Genomic DNA, 19106 nt, shown 5'->3' on the forward strand with positions numbered 1-19106 from the left:
CTAACAAATTAAAAAAAAAATTATAGTATGTTAAAATAACATAACTAATACCCACAAAATTATCTCATTACCTTATTTACTAATTTAGGCCTAACATACTAAAAAAAGACTTTTGTATCTTCATGATTTCCTAGATACCTACTCCATTCCATTTTTTGTCTTCTTTCCTTCTTCTATCTTTCTCCTCTCATTCTTTTGTCATTTTTCATCTACTATTTTCATCAATAACAATTCAATTACTCTTTATCATCTAAAATATTCTCATTTGGCAATTCTAGAAGATAGTTTATTCATTTAATATCTCTCTTATCTTGTTCACTATACATCTTCCTCGTCTTATTCGTTGGTGATTGAAGTATTCTCAAAGACAATCTAGAGATCACATACAATGTAAGTACATAGATTCTAAATGTCATCGATGTATATTATATATAGTGCGTACTATGTTGTGTCTATACGAGGCTATTAATTTATATAAAAACACTCTTATTTTTAATATAGAAAGTTTGGGATCTTGGAACTAAATATGTTATTTTATATATGAGATATACATCTTTTTGTAATGAAATACACATATATTACATACGAGATGCGTAGAAAGACATATACAATATATGGTCGAGAAAACTAGAAAAAAAGTAGCAGTATATTTTTGAAAGTGCTATATATTGCAACAAAAATAAATATTATGCTAATAGAAAATAATCATGAATGTAAGAGAAAGGGGAAGACAATATGTAATAAAGCTATCAAAATATTTAAATTTTAAGTTATAGATATTGAAAAGATTTATATAGTCAATCTAGAAAAGAGGAAATTCACATATAATACATTCAGGTCAATTTAAAAATATGATTATTGTAATAAATAGTTCATTGCAAATTTATTTAAAAGCACTTATTATAATTAGGTATTGATTACTACATCAAAAGAATTTGGCCTAGAGGTGATACTCCTAATCATCCAATTTTGCTCCTATAGTAAAGGTGAAGTTTCAACATAGACAAAAATAGAGGCAGCTATCACTTGCGAGGCTCAGGCAGATAGCAATAAGAAAAAATAAAAATAAATGTTCAATTTGTTATGGAAATAGACATAACAAAATAAGTTGCAAAATAAGTTGCAGCCAAACTACGCGTGTTCGAGGATTGACATAGTGACATTTTAATATTTTGTATTATCAAGTACATGATATACATTTTGTGTAATTAACATAATATTTTGGTGACTATTTAATTTTGCTCAAAAAAGTTGTATCACCTATTGGAAATATTGCTAATGTTTGTATATTATTCTGTCAATATTTTCACTACTCTAATTTTGTAGAGCTACCGCTAATTAAAATTAATATGTGCACAACCTATATAAAGTTTGTTGTAAAATTAGGCAAGTTGTGCATTGAAAACGATGAAAAAGTCTTACGCATCACGCATCATGTAAGTAAATTATACGCACTGCCTATATAAATGTGCGCTTTAAAATTAGGTAAGATACGCATTAACAATAGTGAGAAATTCTCACGAATCACTTATATAAATTATATACACTCTCTAAAAAATGTGAGATTTATAATTAGGCAAGGTATGCATCAAGGTTCCAAAAATCGGTATCGGGATTGGGATCGGTCGTCCGGAAAAATGATATGTATCGGCTATATCGGCCATATCGGCCGTATCAACCACCTGTATCGGATCAGACTATTTTAATAAAATAAAATTCTATATATTATTAAAAATGTTGAGAAATTTCTAAAAATTTAGAAACAATTATAAGAAAATTAAAAATAATAATTACTCACATATAAAGCTTAAAAAGTAAAAATATTTTTTCCTCCCCCTCTTCTTTCCTATCCCTCTAATTGTTAGTCTGAAGTATCCATTCTTTCCCACACTCTTTTTTTTTCTATCTTTCTCTCTCTCTTTCTCACCCTCTTTTTTTTTATCTTTCTTTCTCCCTCACTCTCTCTTCCTTTTTCCCCCTCTCTCTCATACCTTCTCTTTTTTTCTTTCCCTCTCCCTCGCTCTCTTTTCCTTTTTCCCTCTCTCTTTCCCTTTCTCTCCCTCACTCTCTCTCTCTCCCTCTCTCTCTCTAGCTGCTGCTGACAGCAATAGCTGCAACTAGGTTAGCAGTAGACAGCTGCCTGCTACAGCCGCCTACAGCCGAAACCGGATCGGGATCGGTCGAAATTGGAAACTATGGTATGCATTGACAATAATGAAAAAATTTTACGCATCACCCATGTAAATTAAACGCCAGTCTATACAAAATGTGTGCTTTAAATTTAAGTAAGTTATGCATTGATAATGATGAAATTTTTTTGCTTATCACCTATATAAATTGGCAAAAAGAATTTTTTTAAGTAATAAAATATATAGTTGTGTAAAAAGATAAAATGTTAAGAAAATAAAATTTAAGATAAACATATCATCCTTAGGCTTATTTGCCAAATATTAAGGGGATAAGACGATAGTGAAAGATTGCATATATTTTAGATCTAACACTATTATATTAGTCTAGGTATGCATCTAAACCTAGTAAAAATTATACACATCACTTATATAAAGTATTCTTAAAGAGTATACAAAACATGGACAAAAATTTTAGTCAAAGTATGCATCAAAACTTTAAAAAAAAATTAACATGATATTAAATAGAATAGAAATCAATCCTCTTGATAAATTAACACTCACAAATTTTAAAATACAAATATGTGAAATATATAATTTACACGTATTTACTATACTTAATATACGCTATATGGTTGAACGAGGTATGCATCTAGACTTAATAAAAAAGTAACACGTATCACATGTTTAACTTATACATGTCGACTATGCAAAATATACATTATAATTATAAACAAGATCCATATCAAGTTTTATAAAATACGCCATGCATCACTTATGTAATTTATACGTATCGCCTATTCAAAATGTACATTGCGAATTTTAAACAAGGTATGTATTGAGATTTCATAAAAAAATCACACATCATTTATGTAATTTATACATATTGTGTATGCAAAATTTGGGATCTAATTTAAAAAGAGTTACGCATTGAGGTTTCATAAAAAACGTCATACATCACCTATATAATTTATATGCATCGCCTATGTAAAATATATGCTATAATTTTAAACAAGATATGTATTGAGATTTTACAGAAAACATCATGCATCACTTATGTAATTTATACGCATCAACTATGCACAATATATCTACAGTTTTTAACAAGGTAGGTATCCAGCCCTAAATGAAAGTAAAAATATCACTATACTATAAACACATATTTACACAAATTAAAAATTTGTATATGTTTAACAAACTGAATGTACTCATCTTTCAGAAGTTAAAAAAAACTAATAGAAGATCAAAAATATTGCACTCATGTTTTAGAAATTAATACATTGAGATTGTAGAAATTTGTATCTATTTCCTTAGCAACAAAAAATTAAAAAAACTACATAATATTATGTCCAAATTAAAAGGTCTGTATCTGTTTAACAACATTTATGCACTCATCTTCTAGAAATTTGTATCACTTTTTATAATAAAATACTAGAATCATCATTAAGTATGTAGCCGGATTTGCTAACCACTTATGATAGAGTATTTATTGACAAACACATATAATATCATATGACGAGTAAGAATATGAACTACTTGTTGCTTATTGATAGTAGTATAATTATTGCATCATATGATGGTGGTAGTTCAAGAGAAATATTAAGAGGATTTAAAAATATTAAAAGAGTATAGCGTACCAAATATGAATAAAGTTTATAAGTTACGTATCAAATTGGCTCATCTATCTTTCTTTAACTCATATTATATCTCTAGTATTTTTCTGATGTTATTGTGCTCATTGTTAGTGATATAACTTTCTCTGAGGGTATCCAAAAATTTAGTCACATGTTTCTTAAGAAATGACATTTTATTAGAATTATTGAAATAAGTATCAAACTTTTTCCTTCAAACTGTTTCCCTTTTTAGGAGTCATATTTCACTATTCTTTCTCACTTATATTTCTTTTGTAATTCCTATTATTGTATTATCTGATTGCCTTGCTATTTTTATCTTGGATCATTGCCAAGGAGATATAAGATCAAACAAAAATAATTAAAAAATAATTAAAAAGAAGAGAAGAGAACTATGAAGGAGAGAGACCTCCATCGCAAATTTCAATTAAGCAAAACAATATAAAATATTTATAATATCTTACTTTGTACATCATTTAAAATTAGGAGAAAAGCTAAAGAACAAACTATATGAGTCAGCTTATCTGATCGAGACATAGCTAGAAAAATACAAAAAAGAAAAAAAATATATATAAAAGGAAACAAAAGTCTAGCTAATAGGATTTGTAAATCAAGGAAGAAGGTATTAAAAAGTACCAAAGAGTCTTAGTATAAAAATAAATTAACTAAATTACTTCACACCAAATCCTTAAAATAGACATAACAAAAGAGATCAGCAAGAGGTCACTCAAATAATTAAATTTAAAGAAATAAAAAATGAGAAAATAGAACTCAAGAAGAATTACTTTACAAAAACTTCACAAATGACCAAATGAGTTTTGAAACAAATATCAAACTCAATTTGAATATAATGAGTAAAATTGCAAGAAGAATAAAAAAAAAAGAAAAGAAACAAAGCAACAACAGTGTGATGATAGTTACTCATGAGAGAGTAGAAACCTTCAAGATGGTGCGGGCAGAAGGCAAAGCACTCACGGGTGCAAAAAAGAAGAAAGGAGGAAGAGGAAGACAGGCTCGATGCATAAGAGAGAATGTTGGGGTTGATGATAAGAAGAAAAAAATCAATTTGATATGTGTGAAAAAAATAACTAAAAGAAAAGAAAAGAAAAGGATTTTGAGGATTTAGATATTTAAATTATTAATAAATTAGATAAAATGGTTGGGTTGAGTTAGAGAAAGAATAAATTGGGCTTAATTAGTAAAGAAGACTCAAAATTATAATTCGATAATGGGAGAAACCTATTTCTATAAATTGAAAAACTGAGAGGCTTTTTGGGTGTAAATCACTCCCATAAGATAGTAGACATTATTTATTGTTTCAGAAGATTTAAAGATTTGAGATATCAAACTTTTAAAAAAAAGTGTGCTTAAAATGTCATTCGGTAACATTGACAATAAAATTTGATACTACATAGAAATGATCACTTCACATAAGTAAATAGTCTTAAGTTAAGGAAACATATATCATGCTAGTTTTGGTTTCTTAAGGTTAAAAAACAGAAATAATCACGTTTGAGACGTTTGAGAAATAATCATGTTAATTCAAATAATTTCCATTCATTAAATTATTTAAAAGAAATGATTTCTATTACAATATTACAGAATACAAACAAAACCATTCTTCTCTTCGTGTTATTTGACATCTATGCCTAACTAGAATAGTTTGTCATTAACGATGACAAAAAAAAAGCATATCTATCATATTCAAAAGAATTAATCATTCTTATTGCATCAGCACTTCTCGTCCTCTAACTTGGCCTGTTCAAGTTCAACTAGTGCCAGCCATCAAGGCAGCAACTGGTTTGTCCAAACTGCAGCTATTACCATATGTCTCCATCTCTATCTTATCTTCTAAGGAGTAGCAAATGTTCTGAAATGTAGGAAGCTTGCTCTCAAATAAGGGCACATAGGCATCAACGCTTCCATCTTCTCCGAAGAAAGAAGGCACGACAAATAGCAGTCCTTCCATGGGGAAGTAGGACGGAATGAAATAGAAAGGCTTGCCCCCACCGAAGTCCATGAAGCGCATCGGAAACCCTAGCCAACTGTTTACGTCCACGTCCGGATACAAGGCCTCGGCATCCGGATCCGTCAACGGTACTAGATCCTCCTCCTCCACTACTTTGGAGCTCGCAAAGTCTATGAAGGACCTAAAGTAGCGATCATTCAACCTGGTGACCTGGCTATGGATAACCTCAGCCGCGTAATGCAACGGACTATTGACGAGCTCGCCAACCTTGCTGCTGCAATATGCCCATAAGACCAAGTTGCCGAAATACTCTTCAGGAACCTCCGGGTCCATCCTGTGGCGGCCGTTCACGGCTATGCGAAGGCGAGTGGTCTCCCCGGCCTCAACGCCGCGAGCCATCGTCACCGTCCTCCACAGGTGAGCCATCAAGCTCTCGAATGTGCTGTACTTGGTATTAGCCCTTGAAGAGACCTTGTCCTTCAGCTTGGCGATGAATTCTTTTGTGAAGTGCACCCTGTGAACGACAGTCTCCTCCGTCGGCTTGTATCCGGAGAGGAACCTAGTCCCCTTGGGCCTGTACTCCGCCATACGATGCTCAAATTCAATTTGAGGCGGGTCTCGGGGTGCGAAGAAACTCGTGCGGTCATGCATTGGGCCTGCGCCGATGTCCAAACCTCGACATGCGCTTGCCCATGAGACTAGAAAGTGGGTGGTTCCGTAGCCATCGCCAAGCTTGTGGTGGAAGGTGAATCCCACGACAAGTGTTCCGCAAGCAAAACGTGTGAGTTGAACCTGGGCCAACTCCTCCACACCCCATGGGCTCGGATGTAGGCCGAGCAGTGCCGGCGACGGCTCGGATGTCATGACATCGTCGTGGATTGCATCCACTGAGGCCTCCACGAATCTCACTCCCTCGTCGTTGAGGATGATGGCAGGATTCCCATCGGCGTCCTCTCCGAGTCTCCCGGCCCACTCCCTGAAGGTGGTGAGGACTTTGGCGAGGCTGCTCTCCCACACGGAGTTGGGAGGGTTGGGTGCACGGAAGGCGCAGATGGCAGCGAAGTGGGCGTCGTCGGTTACCTTGTCGAAGAGACTCAACTTGACAAGTTCAGGGGTGGTACTGGAATGAGGATCATCAATACCCTCGTAGGCAGGCTTGAGGAGTCTTGAGCTCTCAATCTTCACTTCCATCTCTAAACCTGGAAGAGCTAGTTGTGGTAACAATTCAGTAAATGATAACTTATGTGTTAGTTACAAGGCTATCTAAGCTTGTTCTGTTGGTTGTGATGTTTGTGCGTCGAGTGACTAAGGACTATATAGTGAAGAATTAAGTGCCCGTGTCAAAGTTGGCAGCAGTTGAAACAAGTAAAAAATGGAAGATAGTATTGTAATATATTGACCCTTTCAAATCTTTCGGGCGGTCCTTGCGGACTTCTATCTATATAATGATACTTCCGATGTAGCTTAGTTGACATTAAGCTGCGTATTAGTTGCTCTCGACTAAAGTGGGGTCAATTTTATGGGGCGTCAGTCTGAAACAAAATTACAAGAAGAGACGTTTTTCGTTGAAAAGTTCAAACCCATCAAATAATCTGCAAGTCGTTTCGATCCATTTTAATAATAGTCGATCTGCACTAACAAAGAAGCAGGAGAAATAATGGTCTGCAATACTATTGACTGGTCAATAATTTTTTTTAATTTAACTGGTCAAGTCTTGCTTGTCTTATTTTTGCTCGTATCCTTTGGATAATGCGCTTTTCAAATTTTTATCACTTCCCCCAAACAATTTTAATATTCTTCACTTCTATTATGGGGCTTGTTGTTAAGACACTTGTAATCTTTAAATCGATGGCTCGCCAAAGTCTCAATTTGATAGTTTTAATTGCTGCGATAGTCTTTTTAAATCAATTTTTATTTAGTTTTCTCATCTAGACTTGATTGAGAGTACAACAAAAATTTACTATATTAGGTTAGGTAGCTCGTAACTTTTAATCTTCCCTAGTAAAGTATTATCGAATCTATTCACTCACTAATGAACATGATGTTTCAAACTATTTAATTTTTTATTTAAACAAAGGCAATAGTACTCATATGACTCCTTTTTAATACTATTGATTCTATATGTTGTGTCCATTGATTTTATACTTCTTATTAAAAGTATCTCACCAGACTTCACTTAGTTTCTAAGGTATAAGAGTCATTAGAAGCATTGCTTACTCTAACAATTACTATAATATTATGCACCAAATTTGGATCGATCTGAACATAAAGAAATTGTGATATTTTATATGGTAGTAGCCTTGTGAGTTGGAGTTCTAATGACTTTAGTTTTACCTAAATAGGAGATCTGGATGAAAAGATATAAATAAAATAGTGGAGCAATTTCAAATAGAAAATAATGGTAAATAACCAACGTTGCGACGGTCGTCGGAGGGTAGCAGAGGGCCAAGGGTGGTGGTGGATAGCCGTATCATAGGGTGGCTGCTAAATAAAGATGAAGATGGTGGTTAAAATTTAAAAGTTTAGGAGGTTTTACAATTATGATTTACTTCTAAAAAGATAAGAATGATTTAACGGCTATAGTAAAGATAAATATGAGATAATGAAATAACTTAACTTAATCTTCATTCCAAATTTCCCCTGATCAACATATAACTACTCCTATTTATAGGAACAGAGTCCTAACAGATTGGATCTATATACGGATTATTCAATTTATTTAAATTTAAAATAATAAGATAAAGCTAACTAACCAACTTGACTCTACTCGACTTGATTCGACTTAACCCATGTGGTCGGATTGTAATAATCCACCATGCTTCTAACACTTTATCCTTAAGGTGACTAGTATGCGAGCTGGATCTTTCGGTTAACATTGTGCTCATAGGCTTATAGGTCTACATGTAGATACAACTCAGTTCGATAGCAAGGGCCCACAGGTTCATTCCACCGGTCATCCTTGAGCTCCAAGTTGTGCTCATGACCTCCTAACTGGTTCATGCAAGTTGATCTAATCGAATCACGAAGATTTAGCATGCCTCAAGATACATGCACTTCATATCTTCCACTCAATAGCCAAAAACCTAACCCTATGGCTAAAATTAGATTTCGGCCTAGGGGCGCTGCTATGGGCATTGACCGCAGCTAGATAAGGTTGTGGGTCGCCGGTACTCGACCTCTAGGTGGTCCTTGTGGCGGCGAAGTGATGGCGAGCAGCGCTGGAAGCCTATTATCAAGCTCAAGCTCGGGTTGAAGCAACGGTGGCCATAGCGCATGGTTGATGGGTCCCTTAACCCCCGGTGGCTGTGGTTGGTGGTCGTAGTCCCACCCTGTAGAGCCATGGCGACGGTGAGGCCTATGGAAACCACCCGCAATAATGCTACGAGCGTGGCCATGAGGTTCGACCATGCAGTGGTCTCCGACGGCTGCGGTGGCCATCGTTGGGTGGCAGTAGGCCCGAGGAAGTTGACTGTGGCCGTCAGTGGTCGTTGGAATGCCAAACTCGTGGCCACCTACCGTGGTTTTGTTGCAGCAAGATGGGTCATCGATGGCGCTCTTCTAGCCTTCTACTATGGCTACCGTCAGCCTAGCTCGGGTGTGGAGGTCCTGTGGAAGGGACTGGATCTGGCGGTAGGGGTTGAGAGCTGCTGGATGGCCTCCGATGGGAAGCTAAGGTTTTCATCCCAAGACTGAAGGCCGTCTTTGTTAGCTGCTTAGACATCACTACGGTGGCGGGCTCGGCCTGCAGGGATGTGAGGCGCTCCTCCTCCACTAGCGGAGGGTTTTTGATTGTTTGTTGGGTCTCCCCTCCACCTCCCTCATGGTTTAAAGTTGATTGGCATGGTTGGGCTATTTTCGCCATAACTAGTAGTACTGGCAGCATTGGTTGGCCATGGTGAGCTAGGAGAACTGCCATCAAGGCTTGGATTGAGTCCTTGATGGCAGTTTGGATCTCCTTCACGATCCTTTTAGAGCTCTCCTTCAATTCAGACAAAAATTCTTTAAAAAATATATTTGCCCATGCTAGCGGCACATCTTCGACAGTTGCTGGTGATGGAGAAACCCCTATAGAAACGGAGATGAGTTATTAGTCCTCCATGTTGATCCGTTCTTGTTCGTCTTAGTCATATATTAACCATCTTCAGAGGAACGTTGGCTCTGATACTAATGTTACGCACTAGATCTGAACTAATTTGAACATAAGAAAATTGTGATATTCTATATGGTGGTAGTCTCCTGAGTTAGAGTTCTAATGACTCTAATTTCACCTAAATCAACGGTCTTGATGAAAAGATATAAATAAAATAGTAGAGCAAGATCAAATATGGTAGAATAATAAATAACTAATCTTGCGACGGTCGTTGGAGGGTGGCTGATGGCCAATGGTGGTGGTGGACGGTCATATGGTAATGTGGCTGCTAGAGGAAGATGGTTGCTCGGGTTTGAAAGCTTAGGAGATTCTACGGCTATGATATACTCCAAGACGAGATAATAAAATAACTTAACTTAATCTTTATTCCACGATTCCCCTAATCAACACATGACTACTTTTATTATAGAGTCCTAGTGGATTGGATACACATGTAGATTATCCGATTTATTTAAAATTCAAAACAATAAGATAAAACTAATTAACTTGACTCGACTTAACTCATGTGGTCGGATCGTAATATACAAGTTTATTACTATATCATCATAGAAAAAGTGTAGGAAATAATTCCTTAGCGATTTTAGAGAATGCCCTCACAATTCGTTTGTCTTTTTGAACCTAAATCTTGGGACCATCAATCAATTAGGTTGTGTTGCCATTGTATCCTTACTTTCGGTTCTAGACTTTAAATCCATTACCCTAGATGAACAATAAACTTAATTTTTTTTTGTTGAGTCTTTCTTTAATAAATTTGCGATATTATTCTTTAAGCTCAATTGTTGCAAGTTCGTGTACACAATGTATATGTTATGACTTGCCATTGTACATGTCACTATATCCCTTCTTATAGTCAATTAATTGTCACAATATATGCAAATTACTAATATAGGTTTTGATCAGATAGGAATATCTTTAAATATTGCTAGATATCATTTTCTTCAAGCATGGACTCTAGGCCATGTTCATCTCTTGCTACATTTGATAAGTTTTATTTAGGGAAGTTAATTTTGATGTAGATTTACATGAAAATATGTTCTCAAGGAATGACGCGATCCTAGACTAATTGTATTCTCGTGTACCTTAGAATTATCTAATTTGTAGAATAGAAATTAATATGTATAACTATTATGAGCATAACTAATGAATATACAACTAATAGTTTTAGGTCCAACTTTTGTCCTTTTAGGAATTGAACTTGTAATCTCCAATAGGCACCCCCACACTCTTCAGAATTTATAACTAGGTTTTCGACTTTTTCATAATTCATATAGTGTTTTATCTAATTTTTATGAGGTAACTGATTGAGAATGCGGAAAGCAAAACTTCCTCCCCACGAATTCTAATTTAAGTCGGAATTTATTAACGTGACATTTATCATTTCTTTCAAAGTTTTATTCTTATAGTCAAGAATATCATTTTACTATAGAGTCTAAGGAGTCGTTATTTGAGAAATAATTCTATGTTAAATAATATTTGTGCAAATGGTGATTCAACATTTATCATTTCTTAGCATTTAGATTTTTCTGCTAAATTAATTCTCAATCTCAATTTTGAAATGTATAAACATTTCAAATGTCTTGTTTTTGCTTCTTAGTGAATACATATAATAGTATCTTATACAATTGTTATTAATTATAATATATTTTTTTCATTACTGATTTGAACAAATTTTAAATCACATACATTCAGCATGTATAAGTACTAGAGGTTTTATACTTCATTAATTAAGTAGAATAAAATAAAGTTAGCCAATTTGATTCAGATTTAACTTTTCATATCTTCTTTAGACTGTTTAGGTTTATGCAAGAGAGGGACTTTAATTGAGGCCATCCAGAGTCCACCATCCAGAGTCTAGTTACAATAATTATAGGAGAATCTTGTACTAAGTTTGAAAGTGAAATAGATTTATCTAAAATATTAATTAGATTTGTGATTTTTTTTCTCTTTAATGATCATTAAGAGACTTTTTTTTTATTTGAAAAAATTACATGTCTAGATTCTTTGGCTCCCACTCTATTTCGGATTTATGATTTACGTTAATTACTTTGTTTTGGTCATCTAGCTTCAATTTTGATTTCGCTTTTCAAACCAAGTAAGATTTGACATTTCTTAGCTAATTTGACTTAGATTTAACATTTTATATCTTCTCTATTTAGACGGTCTAAGTTTCCTATATACCCCAAGATTTCACAAGTAATAGTTATTTAGAATCTTGATTTGATTTTAAGTATGATCTATAGGAGTTCCTACCCACTTGAGCGAATTGCTCTACTTCTTGGATCTGAATCTTGACTTCTTTTACGACCATCGACCTCATAAATTAAATCTTCTTTTACTTTTAAGGTTAAAAATATAACCCACTAATACACTTTTGCACTTTAATAGGAGCATGATTTGCATCATTTATTGTCAGAAGTTTCACATTTGATTTAAATAATGATCAATATTTTGAGAGAATGATCAAATATAGAGTACGAATGGAACTTAAACAGTAGTAAGTATATACGAAGATGAACGTTTAAAATACAATGAACCAACAATAGTATATATGGGGTTTATTGTTTACTAACAAATTAGATGAACAAAGAAGACAATGATAACCAAAACTGTTACAAATACTTATATTAATAGTAGTAAGGCTTGAGATATCTCGATAAACCTAAGAAGTTGACGAAACTTAAATTGACAGAGGTTTTATATTTTTAGACAAAAATGGGTACTGTATAATTTCAGCATGCGACCTCTTATTATAATATTGTGTTAATTTACTAACTACTTTAAAAGCTTAAGCTATAGAGAATAGTTATTTTTATATTAATATTCTAGTAGCTCTGAGGTGATTGTGTAAATTGTTCAATTAATGTTAATTTATTTTTTTCCAACATCATCCATATCTGAATAAATAGTAGTTAGATATGATGACAGCATTTAAATATGTTAATTCAAATAATTTCCATTCATTAAATTATTTAAAAGAAATGATTTCTATTACAATATTACAGAATACAAACAAAACCATTCTTCTTTTCGTGTTATATGACATCTATGCCTAACTAGCATGGTTTGTCATTAACAATGATAAGGAAAAAAAATACATCTATTATATTCAAAAGAATTAATCATTCTTATTGCATCAGCACTTGTCGTCCTCTCACTTGGCCTGTTCATGTTCAACTATTGCCAGCCATCAGGGCAGCAACTGGTTGCTCCAAACTACAGCTGTTAGCATAAGTCTGGGTCTCGATCTTATCTTCTACGGAGAAACAGATATTCTGGAAAGTAGGAAGATTGCTTTTGAATAAGGGCACATAGGCATCAACGCTTCCATCTTCTCCGAAGAAAGAAGGCACGACAAATAGCAGTCCTTCCATGGGGAAGTAGGACGGAATGAAATAGAAAGGCTTGCCCCCACCGAAGTCCATGAACCGCATCGGAAACCCTAGCCAGCTGTTTACGTCCACGTCCGGATACAAGGCCTCGGCATCCGGATCAGTCAACGGTACTAGATCCTCCTCGTCCACTACTTTGGAGCTCGCAAAGTCTATGAAGGACCTAAAGTAGCGATCATTTAACCTGGTGACCTGGCTATGGATGACCTCGGCCGCGTAATGCAACGGACTATTGACGAGCTCGCCAACCTTGCTGCTGCAATATGCCCATAAGACCAAGTTACCGAAATACTCTTCAGGAACCTCGGGGTCCATCCTGTGGCGGCCATTCACGGCTATGCGAAGGCGGGTGGTCTCCCCGGCCTCAACGCCGCGAGCCATCGTCACCGTCCTCCACAGGTGAGCCATTAAGCTCTCGAATGTGCTGTACTTGGTATTAGCCCTTGAAGAGACCTTGGCCTTCAGCTGGGCGATGAATTCTTTTGTGAAGTGCACCCTGTGAACGACAGTCTCCTCCGTCGGCTTGTATCCGGAGAGGAACCTAGTCCCCTTGGGCCTGTACTCCGCCATACGATGCTCAAATTCAATTTGAGGCGGGTCTCGGGGTGCGAAGAAACTCGTGCGGTCATGCATTGGGCCTGCGCCGATGTCCAAACCTCGACATGCGCTTGCCCATGAGACTAGAAAGTGGGTGGTTCCATAGCCATCGCCAAGCTTGTGGTGGAAGGTGAATCCCACGACAAGTGTTCCGCAAGCAAAACGTGTGAGTTGAACCTGGGCCAACTCCTCCACACCCCATGGGCTCGGATGTAGGCCGAGCAGCGCCGGCGACGGCTCGGATGTCATGACATCGTCGTGGATTGCATCCACCGAGGCCTCCACGAATCTCACTCCCTCGTCGTTGAGGATGATGGCAGGATTCCCATCGGCGTCCTCTCCGAGTCTCCCGGCCCACTCCCTGAAGGTGGTGAGGACTTTGGCGAGGCTGCTCTCCCACACGGAGTTGGGAGGGTTGGGTGCACGGAAGGCGCAGATGGCAGCGAAGTGGGCGTCGTCGGTTACCTTGTCGAAGAGGCTCAACTTGACAAGTTCAGGGGTGGTACTGGAATGAGGATCATCAATACCCTCGTAGGCAGGCTTGAGGAGTCTTGAGCTCTCAATCTTCACTTCCATCTCTCAACCTGGAAGAGCTAGTTGTGGTAACAATTCAGCAAATGATAACTTATGTGTTAGTTACAAGGCTATCTAAGCTTGTTCTGTTGGTTGTGATGTTTGTGCGTCGAGTGACTAAGGACTATATAGTGAGGAATTAAGTGCCCGTGTCAAAGTTGGCAGCAGTTGAAACAAGTAAAAAATGGAAGATAGTATTGTAATATATTGACCCTTTCAATGCTTTCGGGCAGTCCTTGCGGACTTCTATCTATATAATGATACTTCCGATGTAGCTTAGTTGACATTAAGCTGCGTATTAGTTGCTCTCGACTAAAGTGGGGTCAATTTTATGGGGCGTCCGTCTGATACAAGATTACAGGAATAGACGTTTTTCGTTGAAAAGTTAAAACCTATCAAATAATCTGCAAGCCGTCTCGATCCATTTCAATAATAGTCGATCTGCAGTAACAAAGAAGAAGAAATAATGGTCTGCAATATATTGACTGGTCAATAATTTTTTTTAATTTAACTGGTCAAGTCTTGCTTGTCTTATTCTTGCTCGTATCCTTTGGATAATGCGCTTTTCAATTTTTAACACTTCCCCCAAACAATTTTAATATTCTTCTCTTCTATTATGGGGCTTGTTGTTAAGACACTTGTAATCTTTTGCTATGATAGTCATTTTAAAGTTAATTTTTATTCAGTTCCTTTTATGAGTTTAAATAAATAAATATATGACATCTAAAACACTTTTTGAGCTATTTTAATTTTATCATTAATTTATTATTAATAATATGTGGATCCCATTTAAATTTGGGCTCAAAGTTTATATGAAATTCATGTTCTAAATAAAAGATTGTTCCCACGGTCTCCCACACGAATGAATTGGATATAAATACATATGAAATATAGATATGATTAAGAGTACAACAAGAATTTACTATATTAGTTTAGGTATCTCCTAGCTTTCAATCTTCCCTAGTGAAGTATTATCAGATCAATTCAGTAACCAATGAATATGATATCTGAAACTATTTAATTTTTTATTTAAACACAGGCAATAGTACTCATATGGCTCCTTTTCAATACCACTGATTCTATATGTTGTGTCTATTGATATTATACCTCTTAATAAAAGTATTTTACTATACTTTAATTAGTTTCTAAGATATAAAAGTCATTAGAAGTATTGCTTACTCTAACAATTAGTACAATGTTATGCATCATATGTAGATTGATTCTGATATAAGAAAATTAAAATATTTTATGTGGTGGTAACTTCATGAGTTAAGGTTCTAATAACTTTACTTTCACCTTAACAAGAGGTTTAGATGAAATGATATAAGTAAAATAGTGGAGCAAAGTCAAATAGGGATGAACAGTAAATAATCAACGTTGCGGCGGTTGTCGGAAGGTGGTGGACGTCCAAAGAAAGTAGTGGATGGCTGTATAATAAGGTGATTGCTAGAGGAAGATACTGGCTAGGATTTGAAAGCTTAGGAGGTTCCACAGCTATAATCTATTCTTAGAAAAATAAAGATGATCTAACGGCTATGGTAAAGATAAATATAAGATAAAATAACTAATAAAATATCTTAACCTAATCTTCATTTCATGATTCCCCTAATCAATACATGACTACTATTTATAGGAGAAGATCCTAGCAAATCCGATTCACATATAGATTATCCAATTTATTTAAAATTTAAAATAATAGGATAAAACTAATACATTTTGCTGAAGTCTTTTCTTATTGTAATAGTTGTTTATTTTCAAAAAAATAAGATTTCTTTAGTTCGCGTTTGAATGCGGAAGAGGGCATGTCTAAACGCCCTTATGAACACCTATAGGCGTTCAGATTGACAAAGGACGCAAGATGTGCATTCAAATGCGCTCGGCCCCGTTCGAACATGATCGACGAGAGTCTACTGTTTTTAGGGTTGATAATTATCATTTTGGCTTGTTTGGTTAGCCTCTTAAGGTTAGGATGACAACTAAAATCATTATGATGAATGAGTATTAATTTCTATCTCCCTTCTATCCTCTCTACCCTAATCTCCTTTCGCCTTCCTTCAAGCTTTAGCCATGCGCCATCTCGACGTCAATGTTCTTCTAACCTCCCTCGTCCATCGAGTCCTTCCTCCTCTTTGAGATCTCGGCCACTTCTCCCCCTTCATCCTTATCCCTTAAACTCTACAAACCATCTACCATCATCTCCACTATCATTCATAACCTTATCATCACCTCGACCGTCACCACCACCATGACCCTAACTCTTGCGTATTTTCATCCCAGTTGCAATCTGAATCTGTAAAGGGTGTAAATACTAAAAATATAGATTAGGAAGTTATGGATCTATCACCCTTAGTTTATAATTTTCTAACTACGAAAGAATAATTTATGAATATTTTCCATCGGTTGTGCGAACTACTTTCCTGCACCCGATCCAGACATTGAAGAGGATGTTTGTACCTATCAAAAACTAACTAACTTGATTTTACTCGACTTAAGTCGACTTAACCCATTTGGTCGGATCATAATAATCCACCATATTTCCAACACCTTGTTCTCAAGGTGACCAATATGCGAGCTGGATCTTCAAGTTTACATCGTGCTCATAGGCCCACGAGTCTGCATGCAAATATGACTCAGTATAACAGTGTGAGCCCACAGGTTCATTCCAGCAGTTGTCCTCGAGCTCCAAGTTATGCTCATGGTCTCCAAACTAGTTTGTGCAAGTTGATTGAACTAGATTGCAAAAGTTTAGCATGCCTCAAGATACGTGCACTTCATCTCTCCTACTCAATAACCAAACACCTAACCCTAGGGCCGAAATTAGATTTCGACCGAGGGGCATTGTTATGGGCTATATGGGCACCAGCGGTGGCTGGACAAGGTTGTGGGCCACTAGCAGTCGACCTCTAGGTGGTCCTTGCGGTGGCAGAGCGGTAGTGGAAGCCCATTATCAAGCTCAGGCTCAAGTTGAAGCAAGGGTGGCCATGAAGCATTATCGGTGATCCTTTAGCCCTCGGTGGTTATAGTTGGTGGTCGTAGTCCAATTGTCGTGGAGTCGTGGTGACCGCGAGGCCTATGAAAGCCACCACGCCATGGCCTTGCTCAAGCAATAACGTCGTGAGCGTGCCTGTTGGGTTCGACCAAGCGGTGGTCTTTGGCAGCTATGGTGGACACCATTAGGTGGCATTCGGCTCGAGAAGGTCGACCATGACTGTCGGTGGTCGCTAGAATACCAAACTTGAAGCCACATGTCGTGGTTTTGGTGTAGTGAGGAAGGTCATCGACGACGCTCTTTGGGCTTTCTATTGTGGCTGTTGTCGGCCTAGCTTTGGTGTAGGTGTCCTATGGAAGGTACCGAACTTGGCAGTGGGTGCCAGGAGTGGCTAGATGGCCGCCAGCGGGAAGCTAAGGTTTTTGTCCCTAGCTCCTACCGCAGGTAAAAAAGATGACTCGGGGGTCATCTCTATCGGTTGCTTAAGCGTAACTACAGCTGTAGGCTCACAGGGATGGAAGGTGCTCCTCCTTGACCGAAGGAGGGATTTTGGTAGATGATTGTGTCTCTTGTCCACCTCTCTTATGGTTTGAAGTTGATGGCCATGGTTGGGCTATTTTCGCCATTGCTAGTAGTGCTAGCGGTGTGGATTGGTAGTGGTAGGCTAGGAGAACTGCCATCAAGGCCTGGATTGAGTCATTGATGATAGTTTGGATCTCCTTTACAATCTTTTCGAAGCTCTCCTTCAATTTGGCCAAAAATTCTTTAAAAAATGTCTTTGCCCACGCTGACGACTAGTCGTCGATTGTTGCTAGTGGTGGAAAAACTCTCATAGGAACAGAGATGATTTCATGGTCCTCTATGGTTGATCCCTCCTCGTTTGTCTTAATCACATATTAACCAGCCTTGTAAGTTAGGATTTTAAGGGCTCTAATTTCACCTAAATCAATGGTCTAGATGAAAAGATATAAATAAAATAGTGAAGCAAGGTCAAATATGACAGAAAGGTAAATAATCGATGTTGCAATTGTTGTTGGAGGGGGGGCAGACGGTCAAGGGTGGTGGTGGTGGACGATCGTATAATAGAGTGGTTGCTAGAGAAAGATGGTACTAGAGTTTAGAAACTTGAGAGGTTCTACGACTATGATCTACTCTTAGAAGGATAAGAATGATCTAACAGCTATGATAAAGATAAAGACGAGATAATAAAATAACTTAACTTAATCTTTATTCTACGACTCCTATTTATAAGAATAGAGTCATAATGGATTGTTTCCACATGTAGATTATCTAATTTATTTAAAATTTAAAATAATAAGATAAAGCTAACTTACTTTACTCGACTTAACTCATGTGGTCGGATCGTAACATACAAGTTTATTACTATGTCATCATAGAAAAAGTATAGAAAATAATTCTCTTTGAACCTAAACCTTGGGACCTTTAATCAATTAGGTTGTGTTGCCATTGTATCCTTACTCTTGGTGCTTGACTTTAAATCCATTCCCCTCGATGAACAATAAACTTAATTTTTTTTTTCAATCTTTTTTTAATGGATTTGTAATATATAACTGTTAAGTTCAATTGTTGTATAGTTTGTCTCCACGATGTATACGTTGTGACTTGCCATTGTATATGTGATTATATCCTTTCTTATAGCCAATTGACTATCACAATATATG

The 19106-nt window shown here is 36.5% G+C and overlaps 2 protein-coding genes across 2 annotated transcripts; both read right to left on the reverse strand.

Annotated features, from left to right (window-relative positions):
* Positions 1-5525: 5525 nt before the first annotated feature.
* Positions 5526-6917, reverse strand: LOC140769874 (agmatine coumaroyltransferase-2-like). The gene has a single exon (XM_073110762.1). It carries the CDS (start codon positions 6915-6917, stop codon positions 5526-5528), a length of 1392 nt encoding a protein of 463 aa, XP_072966863.1.
* A 5900-nt stretch (positions 6918-12817) lies between these two features.
* On the reverse strand, positions 12818-14519 carry LOC140770854 (agmatine coumaroyltransferase-2-like). The gene has a single exon (XM_073112162.1). The coding sequence runs from the start codon at positions 14436-14438 to the stop codon at positions 13047-13049; it is 1392 nt and encodes a 463-aa protein (XP_072968263.1). The 5' UTR covers positions 14439-14519; the 3' UTR covers positions 12818-13046.
* Between the last annotated feature and the right edge of the window lie 4587 nt (positions 14520-19106).

This window comes from Typha angustifolia, chromosome 11, assembly GCF_048772165.1.
Source record: "Typha angustifolia cultivar Huaian chromosome 11, ASM4877216v1, whole genome shotgun sequence".
Taxonomy (NCBI): Eukaryota; Viridiplantae; Streptophyta; class Magnoliopsida; order Poales; family Typhaceae; genus Typha; species Typha angustifolia.

Coding starts and splice junctions, on each gene's coding strand:
- LOC140769874 (XM_073110762.1), bottom strand. CDS start 6,917: ATGGAAGTGAAGATTGAGAGCTCAAGACTCCTCAAGCCTGCCTACGAG.
- LOC140770854 (XM_073112162.1), bottom strand. CDS start 14,438: ATGGAAGTGAAGATTGAGAGCTCAAGACTCCTCAAGCCTGCCTACGAG.